The sequence below is a fragment of the Loxodonta africana genome, chromosome 4, assembly GCF_030014295.1.
Source record: "Loxodonta africana isolate mLoxAfr1 chromosome 4, mLoxAfr1.hap2, whole genome shotgun sequence".
Lineage (NCBI taxonomy): Eukaryota > Metazoa > Chordata > Mammalia > Proboscidea > Elephantidae > Loxodonta > Loxodonta africana.
The window spans coordinates 175,573,482-175,587,927 of NC_087345.1; the positions used below are offsets into that span (position 1 = coordinate 175,573,482).

The 14,446-nt window shown below is 41.0% G+C and overlaps 1 protein-coding gene across 1 annotated transcript in view; it reads right to left on the reverse strand.

Annotated features, from left to right (window-relative positions):
• VIPR2 (vasoactive intestinal peptide receptor 2) overlaps positions 1-14,446 on the reverse strand; it is a 250,891-nt gene that overhangs the window by 57,549 nt on the left and 178,896 nt on the right. The window contains exon 5 of the mRNA XM_064285058.1: positions 3,241-3,338. Coding sequence (XP_064141128.1) covers positions 3,241-3,338 — 98 coding nt within the window. The remainder of the gene's footprint in view (positions 1-3,240; positions 3,339-14,446) is intronic.

The following is a 14,446-nucleotide window of genomic DNA, read 5'->3' on the forward strand; positions in this document are numbered from 1 at the left end:
AGATTATTTCTCTTGATAGAGTCTCATATGATTCTTAGCGTTTCTTCATTTTTTTAATTTTTTAATCTGATTTTTCTTCAAATATATTGGTGCCAAGTATTTTATCTTCAATCTCACCAATTCTGACTTTTATTTCCTCAATTCTGTTCCTGTTTCTACTGAGTTGCCTAATTCTGAAATTTTATTGTTCATCTTCTGAATTTCTGTTTGCTATCTCTCTACGGGAAACCCTGGTGGCACAGTGGGTAAGTGCTACGGCTGCTAACCAAAAGGCTGGCAGTTCAAATCCACCAGGTGCTCTTTGGAATCTCTATGGGGCAGTTCTACTTTGTCCTATAGGGCTGCTATGAGTCGGAATCACCTCGATGGCAATGGGTTTGGTTTTTTTTTTTAAATCTCTCTATGAATTCTTGCAGCCTATTAAATTTGTCATTATGCTTTTGAATAACTCTCTTAATTTCCTCCACTGCTTTAACTGTGTATTCCTTGCCTTGTTCTGCGTTTTGCCTCATCTCCTGAAGAGTTGTGTATATTAATCTTTTGTATTATACCTCTGGTAGTTCCAAGAATATGTCTTCATCTGGAAGATTCTTTGATTCTTTGTTTTGGGAGCTTGTTGAAGGGATCATGTTCTGCTTCTTTATGTGATTTGATATTGACTGTTGTCTCTGAGCCATGTATAAATTATTGTATTTATTTTATGCTTGCTTACTGTCTCCTAGCTTCTTGCTTTGTTCTGTTTTGATAGCCCCAATAGGCTGCTTGAGTGAGCTAACTTGATTATTTGTGCCTTTGAAGCTCTAAGGTCCTGTCACCAGTTGTCTAGAGTGGTTACCAGGTATATGAGCCTGGAAGTCCCTTCACTTTTCTTGTATAGATTCAGCTCAGGTGTCCAGGTTGTCGGTCACCAAGTATGTAGTGCAGGCTCAAACCTACAGTCTTAGAAGAGAAGGGATAATTGGTGTAAGTACAGGCATCTGGTTGTAGCAGGGGGTCATGCTCTGAGCAAGGGAGGGAGTTGACAACCATCCCCCAAGTGTCTGTGAGGAAAGCGCATCCCTGTTCCCTAGAGCACACAGGTGGGTGGACTCTACGGCCGGACTATGGGCATCCAATGCTTTCGGCTGTAAGGACTGGGAGGTGCCACTTGTCCTTGGACCGCTGTCACTGGTGGCTAGGTGGCTTGAGTGGACCCACCAGTACTCAGACCCCTAATATTGGTAGGTGAGGATCCTGCTTAATAGGCAAAGCAATGTCAAATATCCACTGCTCAGCTTAAACAGTTGAAGTCAGACCTGAGGCAGATACACTATTGTACTGTGCCAACAAGGGCCTAAGCTGCTGAAATGGGCCAACACAGGTCCATGCAGTGGCTACAGGCATTCAAAGTCCATGGTCTGTGAGTGCCTGGACAGGAGACAGTTCTGCCCCGAGTTCCTTGCTTAGGGGAGCCGGCACATTATTTTTAGCCCATTTGTTAATCTGTTCCTTCTCCAAGGCTGGAAAAGTGGCTCAGGATGCACAGCAGGACTTGTCTCAGGCCCAAGGAAATTGACTGTGACTGAAGGTGGCTTGGGGGACAGGGCAGAGGGTGGGGGGATCCAATAAATGGGAGGGAATTCTTTTGCAAGGGGTGCTTTTTGATTCGTGCAGTAAATTAGACACAAGGACTTCTGTTTTGTGGAGAGTGCTGGTCTTCACTGCTTCCGAAAGCGTGAGTAGGCTCTGTGCCGCTCGCTCACTGTTGCTGTGGAAAAGACATCCCAAACGCTACCGCCAGTCCTGCTGTGGTTGTGCCAGGAGATCAGGGCTTAGGGGCACCAGTTCCCACTAAGTCAGGTCTGGCAGCTCCTTGCTGCTTCTGAACTGTCTCTCCTTCCCACTGCAGCTCAATCTGATTTCTTAACTTTTCTTTGATGTTCAGGGCTCCTAGCTTGTCATATATATAATTGATTCACTTGGTTTTTTGGGTCTTTGTTGTAAGAGGGACCTCTGGAAGTATCTGACTACTTTGCCATCTTGGCCCCACCTCCATTTGAAGCATATTTTAGCAAAGAGAAATGTGTGTTGATCAAAACACTGTTAAAATAAGCTAGATATCATCTATTTTATTTGGTGCCAATGATGCATAAGGCATGGCTTTAATTCTGAATGTGCTTATTATTTTTTTCTAGAGAGAATCTTTTGTTCTGGGACCAAAGCCTTTAACTTCTAACCCTGACCAACCACCTGTAAAATATAGTTACCAAGGTATCCTAGTGAAGATGCAGGTGGGATGGGCAAATCTAACCTCACTACCAGGGAGAAAATAGGTAGCATTTAGGTAGCATTTAAAGAACGCTTACTGCATGCCAGCCCTGGTGGTGCAGTGGTTAAAAGCTTGGCTGCTAACCAAAAGGTTGGCAGTTTAAATCCACCAACCACTCTTTGGAAGCCCTGTGGGGCATTTCTACCCTGCCCTATAGGGTCGCTGAGTTGGAACTGACTTGACGCCAGTGGGTTTTGGTTTTGGTCGTACTGCACACCAGTTGCCACTGAGTGAATTCCAACTCACGGCAACCCAATATGTGTCAAAGTAGAACTGCGTGGCCATGAATTGGAGTCAATTCAATGGCCGCTGTTGATGGTGGTGGTACTACATGTAATGTACTATTCTAAGCACTTTACATCTAGTAACACACTGAATTCTTACAACAACCCTTTGAAGTAGGCTTCATTAGTATCCTGTTACAGATGCACTGAGAGGTTAAGTAATTAGTCCAAGGTCACACAGCTACTACGAAACTGATCCAGGATTTAAACCCAGACAGCATGACTCCAGCCTTCATGCTATGTTATACTGCCTCTCAATAGAGCACCAGCTGCCAAAACTTAGGAGCTTCTCAATGGCAGAGCATTATCACATTGCTTCCATATTTTCAAAGCATTTACACAAGGGTTAAATATTAAATGAAAGCTTAACTGAATTCTTATCCAAGGTCAGTATTCTCTTTTTATACGAAATGTAGAATATTTAAATAATAACATAAATGCATGCATCATATTTCATACTAGCATTCTCCAAGAGTTTTACTGTTTAGCACACAGGTAACGTTCTCACCCGGGAGATGGGCGCTAGGCGTGGAGGCAATGACTTCCTGTCTACTTCAGATATGCCTTGAAGGGTTAAACTGAAAATCTGCCCCCATCCCATATTGTTTGTAGGATTTTGCATGTCCTCTCCTTTTTTTTTCTCCTTACCTGAAGAGGCAAAGAATGATACTTCCGGTTGTAAGGGAAATCAGAGAGACACTGTACCCCAGGGTGTAAACAGCCTTCACCAGAATATAAAACGTGATCTACAAAAAAAGTGTAGAAAAGAAAAATGGATTTGTAAGCTCTTGGTGATCAGGGTCAAATAACAGGCACAATTACCCAGACCTGACTGCACTTTCCTTTATAGAGGAATCTCCTTGATTGCCTGGGGTTGCACGAGACAGTCTGTATTATTTTATAGTCCCCCCTCCATTCTGAGTCAGAAAGTATATTCACCACCTTAAATACCCATCTTTTTTTCATAATTTGTCGTGAATTACCTCGGATGGTTGCTCTAAAGTGAATCTCCTGGAGAAATATGATTCGCTACCCCAACAAAAGTCAAAGGAAGGCAGCAAGTGCCGGATTAAGTTTCAAATGGATAGCTGCAAAACTGCTGTCTGCAACAGTGGTGTCTTCGGAATGAGGTTAGCCTTCCCAGGTGACATACTTGCGGGACAAAGCCCATGGTATACACAAATTTGAGTGTACTATATTTAAAAAAAAAATCAATACTTTATTAGGCACACGGTAGAGATACTTGGATAAAGGGAAGCTACTAACACAGAACCAGTGACTGAACTGTAGTATATTGCAATTTTTATTTTCTTAACATTTCTTGGTGTAGCAGGCTTCATGGCTTGATACATTTAATCCCCATGAAATTACCATTGGGAACCGAAGGGGATTAGTGATATCATTGTGACAGACACACTAAGAATGTTATGATAATATAAAGTCATACAGAAAAAAAAAAAAAACAGGCTTTCTAGAACAGTATCACTGCTGATCATGATAAAACTAGCAATACCAACAAAGGTATAATTAATTCGTGATTCCTAGAGGTTATTTCTTGGTTTGCGTTTTTCTTGATGAAAAGATCTAATTCCCATAAAATACAGTAAGGAGAAAAATAGTATACATATTGTTATACAATGAATTGTATTTTTGCCAGAGTCTTAAGAAGTCTGCATAAATAGTACGAAACTTCGTTATTTTACAATAAAAAAATTAAACCAAGATTAAAAAAGCTATGCTTATGTCTATTATTATTATTATTATGCTCCTTGGAAACTAATATTATTATTATGCTCCTTGAAAACTATTATTATTATTATTATGCTCCTTGGAAACTCTATGAGGCAGTTCTACCCTGTCCTATAGGGTCGCTATGAGTCGGAATCGACTTGACGGCAACAGGTTATGTCTATTAGTTCTGTTCTTAATTATAACTTTACTATTTAATCATTACTTGGAAACATGACTACATTTACACTTGAATTGAGTCCTCTCCTAGTCGGCACCTGGACACTGCTCAGTTAGGGTGCTTCACAAAAGTGCAGAGTGGGGAGTCAAGCCAGGATCCCCAAGTCCAGCTCTCTTCCTCCTTCCCTGTTCTTCCTCTTCTTTCTCCTCCTCATGAGACTTTGTTACAGTGGGATGAGAATGGTATGATCCCTTATGCTCACATCATCTTGAATTCTGGCACCGCCACCCATGTGGGGTGTGCTCCCTCTCATCAGGAATACACGCTTCTCACTTCTCCAAATGGACCTATCCAAACCAATTTTGCTCATCCTTCTTTCCCAATTATCTCTGACCGTATCTGTGTTCAGTTTGTGCTTTATCTTATTATGGTTTCTTAATTAACTGATTATTATTTCAGTGAATATTTATTGATTGTTTATCATGAACTGCAGTGCCTGGCACAGACCTGGCTCTCACTAAATACCACTGAATGAATGAGTGAAGGTTGCACGTTCACCTTTAGATCACCAGCCTTTAAAGCCAAGTATGCTCTTCTGTGTTTTGGATCATGTGGGATGTTGCAGCACCTGATGTGGCCTCTACACAAAAAACCAAAACCAAACCTGTTGCCGTCGAGTCGATTCCAACTCATTGTGACCCTACAGGACAGAGTAGAACCACCCCATAGAGTTTCCGAGGAGCACCTGGTGGATGTGAGCTGCCACCCTTTTGGTTAGCAGCCACAGCTCTTAACCACTATGCCACCAGGGTTTTCGGGCTCTACACACAGGTTACTAAAACTGTATACTCTTGCCCGACTTATCTCATTCTATCTCATACTCAGGCTGCTGGTGAGAAGGGACTGCTCCCCCTTAGCAGATGCTAAAAGTAGACTGCCCTCCGACTACTTGGAGTGTCATGCTTCTCTGCACTTTAGCTGACAAAAGATTCCCTGACCTTATTTGGCCTTTGGGTTCTGCCTGTGCAATGAAGTGGAGGTGGGGGGGGGGCGCTGGGGGAGGGAGGTTTGATCAGTGGCTGGCAGGCAGCTGCATGAGAACTCTTTAGGGGACATAGTACAAGTGTAGCTTCCAGGCCCACTCAAACTCTGACTTGGGAGGCCTAAAGTGGGGCCCTGGAACCTACCTTCACAGGGTCCCCCAGTGATTCTGATCACAGCCAGACGTGGGAACCACAAGAGCAACAAGGAGCTTAGTTAGCAGTTAAAGGGGCTTCTGTGACACTGGAAGAATTAACAGTAGCATGGTAATGACTAGCCTTCAACAAGCTGCTAGATCTGTGGACATTTATAATCAATCTTCCCAAGGCTAATATGGGAATATAGATTTTGTAACAAAAAAATGACAATGGCTCTGCTAAAAAAGATTAAAAAAAGACTGGACTCTTCCTGTGCAAGTGTTTCCCTTGCACTTCTGTCAAGTTACATAGCACTTGACCTGCCCAGTGTATGCCCTCGCTCCCACCTCTCAGGCTGGACTTACCACCAGGTGATGGGGTACAGATAAAGAAAGTCTGACTGTGGAAAATGGGGCCTCTACCAGAACGTGGAGGACAATGGGAGGCTATCGCAATCACCCAGAAGATGGTGTGGAATATCGTTTTTAGCAATAATATATTTCTATCAAATTAATAAAAGCTTAAAAATAATATTCATTGCTGGTAAAGATGGGTATTTCATATGCAGCTGCTTGCAACATGACTTATCTGGATTATATTAATTCCCTATATCTTTTTAAAATAATCTTGACAATAAGAATGAGAGCTCAATATGACAATATTCCAAAGAATGCTTTCCCTATATTTATTGTTGTTGTTAGGTACGATACAGTTGCTTCCGACTCATAACGACTCTATGTACAACACAACGAAACACTGCCTGGTCCTGCGCCATCCTCACACTTGTTATGTTTGAGTCCATTGTTGCAGCCACTGTTGTCAATCCACCTCCTTGAGGGTCTTCCTCTTTTTCGCTGACCTTCTACTTTACGAAGCATAATGTTCTTCGCCAGGGACTGATCGCTCCTGATAACATATCCGAAGTACGTAAGACACTGTCTCGCCATCCTTGCTTTGAAGAAGCATTCTGGCTGTATTTCTTCCAAGACAGATTTGTTCGTTCTTCTGGCAGTCCACAGTGTATTCAATATTCTTCACCAACACCATAATTCGAAACTATAAGTTCTTTTTCAGTCTTCTTTTTCACTGCCCAGCTTTCACATTCATACGAGGTGACTGAAAACACCATGGCTTTGGTCAGGCATACCTTATTCCTGAAAGTGATGTCCTTGCTTTTTCACACTTTAAAGAGGCCTTTTGCAGCAGATTTGCCCAATGCAATGCGTCATCTGATTTCTTGACTGCTGCTTCCATGGGTGTTGATTATGGATCCAAGTAAAATTAAATCCTTGACAACTTCAACATTTTCTCTGTTTATCATGATGTTGCTTATTGGTCTAATTGTGAGGATTTTTGTTTTCTTTAAGTTGAGCTGTAATCCATACTGAAGACTGTGGTCTTTGATCTGCATCACAAAGTGCTTCAAGTGTACATATGAAGGCTCCCGTTGCCATAGAGTCAATTCTGACTCAGAGAGAACCTACAGAACAGAGTACAACTACCTTGTAGGGTTTCCAGGGCAGTAATCTTTACGGAAGCAGACTGCAACATCTTTCTCCTGTGAAGCGACTGGTGGGTTCAAGCTGCTGACCTTTTCTGGTTAGCGGCTGAACACTTAACCATTGCACGACCAGGGCTTCCATATCAAGGCTCAGTGGAGGCTAAACCAGTTGCCATCAGGTCACTTGCAACACATAGCACTCCATGTGTGTTGGGGTAGAATTGGGCTTCATAGGGTTTTCAATGGCTGATTTTTTGGAAGTAGAGTGCCAGGTCTTTCGACTTGTTTCTCCAACCTTCTAGGTAGCAGCTGAGTGTGTTAACAGTTTGTACTAACCAGGGACTTCTAAAAGTGGTTAGTGAAATATTATATGTTAGAAAGATAATACAATACAAAATTTGGAATAAAAATGAGTATCTGGTTAATACTAAATTAACAAGGAAATTAAATCAATTAGTATAATCCCATTCTCAAATAGTTCTGGTAGTTAAGGTTTGTCTGAATTTTGATCTGGCAAACTTTCATGAGTTAACACAATTTTAGAATTTTTTTTAGGGGGGATAACTCATTAAACCTCAGGGGGCAAACCAAGATCCCCATGGAAAATTTCAAGGTGCCTGTGGATATAGTAGCTATATAGGGTCACTATGCATTGGAATGGGCTCCATGGCAACGGGTTTTTAGCCACGAGTAGCCATTTAAATGTAAATTAATTAAAATTAAATAATTTAAGTCCAGTTACTCAGTCATATTAGCCACATTTCAAGTGCTCAACAGCTACATGTGGGATACTGGCTACCATGGAGGACAGAGCAGATACAGAACATTTATATCATTACAGAAAGCTCTATTAGACAGCACTGGAGACCACTTAATAACATCCATTCATATAACCATCCTTAAGTTGTTAATTAATATTACTACATATGTGTAAACACCAAAACCCAGTGCCGTCGAGTTGAATGTGTATTTTCACATTATAATCCCATTTAAAGAAAGACAATGTAGATACCTTGATCTCTTTGAAAGTAGTTATGTATGTTTTGTTTTACAGTTCTAGAATTTACCCCTAACATGGTGCCTCTGGATACAAGGATGAGTGGGTAAAGGTATATGGAAGGATGGAAGGAGCCCCATAAATACGCAATGACAGACAACAATTGGGAGCTCCTGGCCTATTGCTATGGCTTGGTAGAGTCTTCTTCCTCTCACACACAGGGTTGCCTTTCCAAAATAGGAAATTTCTCATGGACGGCCTTAAACTTAGTTTATGAACTGATACCATCCTGACACCAGGGAGTTATACCCTCCTCATGATTTGCATCCCATGCATCTGTCAGTTTGTCATACTGTGGGGGCTTATGTGGTGCTGTGATAGTGGAAGCTATGCCACCGGTATTCAGATACCAGCAGGGCCACCCATGGTGGACAGGTTTTAGCTGAGCTTCCAGACTAAGATAGACTAGGAAGAAAGACCCAGCAGTCTACTTCTGAAAAGAATGAGCCAGTGAAAACTTCATGAATAGCAGTATAACACTGTCTGATATACTGCTGGAAGATGAGCCTGTCAGGTTGGAAGGCACTCAAAATACTACTGGGAAAGAGCTGCCTCCTCAAAGTAGAGTTGATCTTAATGATGTGGATGGAGTAAAGCTTTTGGGACCTTCATTTGCTGACTTGGCACGACTTAAAATGAGAAGAGACAGCTGCAGACATCCATTAGTAATCGGAAGATGGAATGCATGAAATATAAATCTAGGAAAATTGGAAGTTATCAGAAATGAAATGGAATGCATAAAGATCGATATCCTAGGCATTAGTGAGGTGAAACGGACTGGCATTGGTCATTTTGAATCAGACAATCATATGGTCTACTATGCCAGGAATGACAACTTGAAGAGGAATGGTGTTGGATTCATTGTCAAAAAGAACATTTCAAGATCTTTCCTAAAGTACGTCATCAGTGATAGGATAATATCTGTACGCCTACAAGGAAGACCAGTTAATACAACTATTATTCAAATTCGCAAACCAACCACTAAGGCCAAAGATGAAGAAATTGAAGATTTTTACCAACTTCTGCAGTCTGAAATTGATGAAACATGCAATCAGAATGCACTGATAATTACTGATGATTGGAATGTAAAAGTTGGAAACGGAGAGGAGTGGTAGTTAGAAAATATGGCCTTGGTGATAGAAATGATGCCAGAGATCGCATGACAGAATTTTGCAAGACCACTGACTTCCTCACTGCAAATACCTTTTTTCACCAACATAAATGGCAGCTGTACATATGGACGTCACCAGATGGAATACACAGGAATTAAATTGACTACATCTGTGGAAAGAGATGATGGAAAAGCTTAGTATCATCAGTCAGAACAATGCCAGGGGCTGACTGCGGATCAGATCATCAATTGCTCATATGCCAGTTCAAGTTGAAACTGAAGAAAATTAGAACAAGTTGATGAGAGCCAAAGTACGACCTTGAGTATATCTCACACGAATTTAGAGACCATCTCAAGAATAAATTTGATGAGTTGAACACTAACGACCAAAGACCAGATGAGCTGTGGAATGATATCAAGGACATCATACATGAAGAAAGCATGGGGTTAAAAGACAGGGAATAAACAAAAGACCAAAATGGATATTAGAAGGGACTCTGAAACTTGCTCTTGAACATCGAGTATCTAAAGCAAAAGGAAAAAGTGATGGAAAAAAGAGCTGAACAGAAGATTTCAAGGGCGACTTGAGAAGACAAAGTGAAATATTAGGATGACATGTACAAAGCACTGAAGAAAGAAAACCAAAAGGGAAGAACACACTCAACATTTCTCAAGCTGAAAGAACTGAAGAAAAAATTCAAGCCTCAAGTTCAACACTGAAGGGTTCTACAAGGAAAATATTAAACGACGCAGGAGGAATCAAAAGAAGATGGAAGGAATACACAGAGTCACTATACCAGAAAGAATTGGCCAATGTTCAACCATTTCAGGAGGTAACATATGATCAGGAACCGATGGTACTGAAAAAAGAAGTCCAAGCTACACTGAAGGCATTGGTGAAAAAAGGCTGGAGGAATTGACGGAAAACCAATTGAGATGTCTCAACAAAGGGATGAAGTGCTGGAAGTGTTTGCTGGTCTATGCCATGAAATTTGGAAGACAGCTACCTGGCCAACTGACTGGAAGAGATCCAATTTAAGCAAATTCCCAAGAAAGGTGATCCAGCTGAATGCAGAAATAATCAAACAATATCACACGTAAGCAAAATTTTGCTGAAAATCATTCAAAGCGACTGCAGCAGTACATCCACAGGGAATGGCCAGAAATTCAGGTCGGATTCAGAAGAGGATGTGGAACCAGGGATATCACCGCTGCTGTCAGATGCATCCTGGCTGAAAGCAGAGAATACCAGAAAGATGTTTACCTGTGTTTTACTGACTATGCTAAGGCAATTGACTATGTGAATCACAACAAATTATGGATAACACTGGGGAGAATGGGAATTCCAGAACACTTAATTGTGCTCATGGGGAATTTGTACATGGATCAAGAAGGAGACGCTCGATCAGAACAAGGGGATACTGCATGGTTTAAAGTCAGGAAAGGTGTGCATCAGGCTTGTATCCTTTCACCATACCTATTCAATCTGTATGCTAAGCAAATAATCCAAGAAGCTGGACTATATGAAGAAGAATGGGGCATCAGGATTGGAGGAAGACTCATTAACTACCTGTGTTATGCAGTTGACACAACCTTGCTTGCTGAAAGTGAACAGAACTTGAAGCACTACTGATGAAGATCAAAGACCACAGCTTTCAGTATGATTGATTACACCTCAACATAAGAAAACAAAAATCCTCAAAACTGGACCAATAAGTAATGTCATGATAAATGGAGAAAAGTTTGAGTTGTCAAGGATTTCATTTTACTTGGATCCATAATCAACACCCATGGTAGCAGCAGTCAAGAAATCAAAAGACCGGTGGGTGGAGCCAAGATGGTGGAAGAGACAGACGCTTCCAGTGAGCCCTTGTTACAACAAAACAACAAAGACCTGAAAAAACAAGTAAAACGAGTATATTTATGAAAAGCTAGGAGCTCTGAGAATCAAAGGCAAGCTTAGAAAATGAACTGAGGGGCAGGGGGAGGAAGAGACAGTGGAGAAGTGGTGAGGAGTTACCGGACCTGAATCGCAGGGAGTCCTCAGGCACTATTCCTGGAGCAGCAGAGGTGGGCTGGTACTGGGGTTCGGCCCCAGTTTCCTCAGGGAGAAGCAGCCAGAGACACAGCCTGCTCACACCTCTGGAACCAGGGAAGAATGGCGATCTTGGCAAAAGCTAAGCAGGTGTGTATATTTTAGGGCCCCCTGCCCCTGCCACCCCATCCCCAAGCCGGCTTCAGCGGCTGAATTCTACGGGCTTGACATAGGTCCTGGTGAGTGTCTAGAGCCTTCTCCAGGCCTTGGAGAAGGAAAAAAATTTGCAATTGGGATAAAAGATAATTTGCCAGCTTCACTAACCGGGCGAGCTCTGGACAGAAATGGGCTCCTGACCAGGCATAAATGGCCTGTGGACATTGAGTACCTTTCCACTCTGCATGGACCTGTGTGGGCCTATTTCAGGAGAACAGGCCCTTGTTGGCAGACTCCAACCATTTCACCTGTGCTGCAGAAAAGTGGGTGTTTGATGTTTGACATTGCTTTGCCTACTGGACAGGGTCCTCATCTACCTACATCAGGGGCCTACAGACTGGGAGCTCCACTCAGGTCACCCAGCCATCCATGACAGGGGTCCAAGGATAAGTTGTACCTCCCAGTCTTTACAACCAAAAACACTGGGTGCCCATGGTCCATCTGCAGAACCCACTCACCTGTATGCTCTAGGGATCAGGGACACACTTTCGTCAGAGACAAGTGGGGGACGATTCTCAGGCCCCTGCCTTGTTCAGAGTGTGATCCCCTGCTGCAACCCAATACCGGTACCTATAACAAACACCCCTGCCCCTCTAAGGCTGTAGGACAGAGCCTGTACCACACACTTGATGATCAGCTACCTGGACACCTGAGCTGAATTCCTACAAGAAAAATGAATGGATTTCTAGATTCTTAGACTGATATTCCTGATAACAGCTCTAGCCATCTGGGGACAGGACGTCAGAGCTCCAAAGGTGAAAATAATCAAGCTAGCTCACTCAAGCAACCCATTTGGGCATATCAAACAAAACAAAGCAAGAAGGTATGACACAGTAAGCAAATATAAAATAAATACAATAACTTATAGATGGCTCGGAGACAACAGTCAATATCAAGAAACATAAAGAAACAGACCATGATCACCTCAACAAGCTCTCAAAACAAAGAATCAAGGGATCTTCTAGATGAAAGTTCATCCTGGAATTACCAGAGGCAAAACACAAAAGATTAAATATAGAGAACCCTTCAAGAGATCAGGAAGGAAATGAGGCAATATGCAGAACAAGCCAAGGAACACACAGATAATGCAACTGAAGAAATTAAAAAGATTATTCAGGAACACAATGAAAAATTTAATAAGCTGGAAAAATCCATAGACAGACAGCAATCAGAAATTGAGAAGATTAAGAATATAATTAAAGAAGTAGACAACTCAATGGAAAGTCAGAGGAGCAGACTGAGCAAGTGGAAGGCAGAATTTCTGAACTCGAAGATAAATCACTTGGCACTAATATATTTGAAGAAAAATCAGATAAAAGAAAAAAAAAAATGAAGAAACTTTAAGAATCATGTGCGACTCTATGAAGAGAAATAATTTAAGAGTGATTGGAGTACCAGAACAGGCAGAGACAACAGGAAATATAGGAAAATTGTTGAAGATTTCATGGCAGAAAACATTTCTGGTATCGCAAAAGATGAGAAGTTATCTACCCAAGATGCTCATCGAACTCCATATAAGGTAGATCTTAAAAGAAACTCACCAAGACATATTATAATCAAACTTGCCAAAACCAAAGATAAAGAGAGAATTATAAGAGTAGCTACGGATAAACGAAAAGTCACCTACAAAGGAGAGCCAATAAGAATAAGCTCAGACTACTTGGCAGAAACCATGCAGGCAAGAAGGCAACGGGATGACTTATTTAAAAAACTGAAGGAAAAAAATTGCCAGCTGAGAATCATATATCCAGCAAAACTGTCTCTTAAATATGAAGGTGAAATTAGGACATTTCCAGGTAAACAGAAATTTAGGGAATTCGTAAAACCCAAACCAAAAGCACAAGAAATACTACCGGCAGTTCTTTCGCTAGAAAATCAATAATATCAGGTATCAACCTAAGACTAGAGCACTGGGCAGAGCAATCACAAGTCAACCCAGAAAGGGAAATAAAAAAAGTAAGATGGAAAAAAACCCTCAATACACGGTAACAGCTATGTTATTATGTAAAAGAAGACAAAATTAAAACAATAAAGATGGACCAAGAAATGTAGTCATAGATCTTCCATATGAAGAGGAAGATAAGGTGATACAAAGAAATAAAATTTAGGTTTAAACTTAGAAAACTAGGGGTAAATAATAAGGTAACCACAAAGGAGACAAACTATCCTACACATCAAAATAAAACACAAAAAATAAAAAAAATAGAAACTCAGCAGAAACAAAATCAACAACAATGAATACAAGGAAAGGACAATTTATAGAGATAATCTGCTCAGCACATAAAATTCAGTGGGCAAAAGAAACTGTCAACAACACACAAAAAAAGACATCAAAATGACAGCACTAAATTCATACGTATTCATAATTAGCTGAATGTAAATAGACTAAATGCACCAATTAAGAGACAGAGAGTGGCAGAATGGATTAAAAAACATGATCCATCTATATGCTGCCTACAAGAGACACACCTTAGACTTAGAGATACAAACAAACTAAACTCAAAGGATGGAAAAAATATATCAAGGAAACAACAATCAAAAAAGAGCAGGATGGGCAATATTAATTTCTGACAAAATAGACTTTAAAGTTAAACCCATCATAAAGGATAAGGAAGGACACTACATAATGATTAAAGGTACAATACACCAAGAAGATATAACCATATTAAATATTTATGCACCCAATGACAGGGCTGCAAGATACATAAAACAAATTCTATCAACATTGAAAAGTGAGAAAGACAGCTCCTCAATAATAGTAGAAGACTTCAACACACCACTTTCTGTGAAGGACAGGAAATCCAGAAAGAAGCTCAATAAAGACACAGAAGATCTAAATGCCACAAT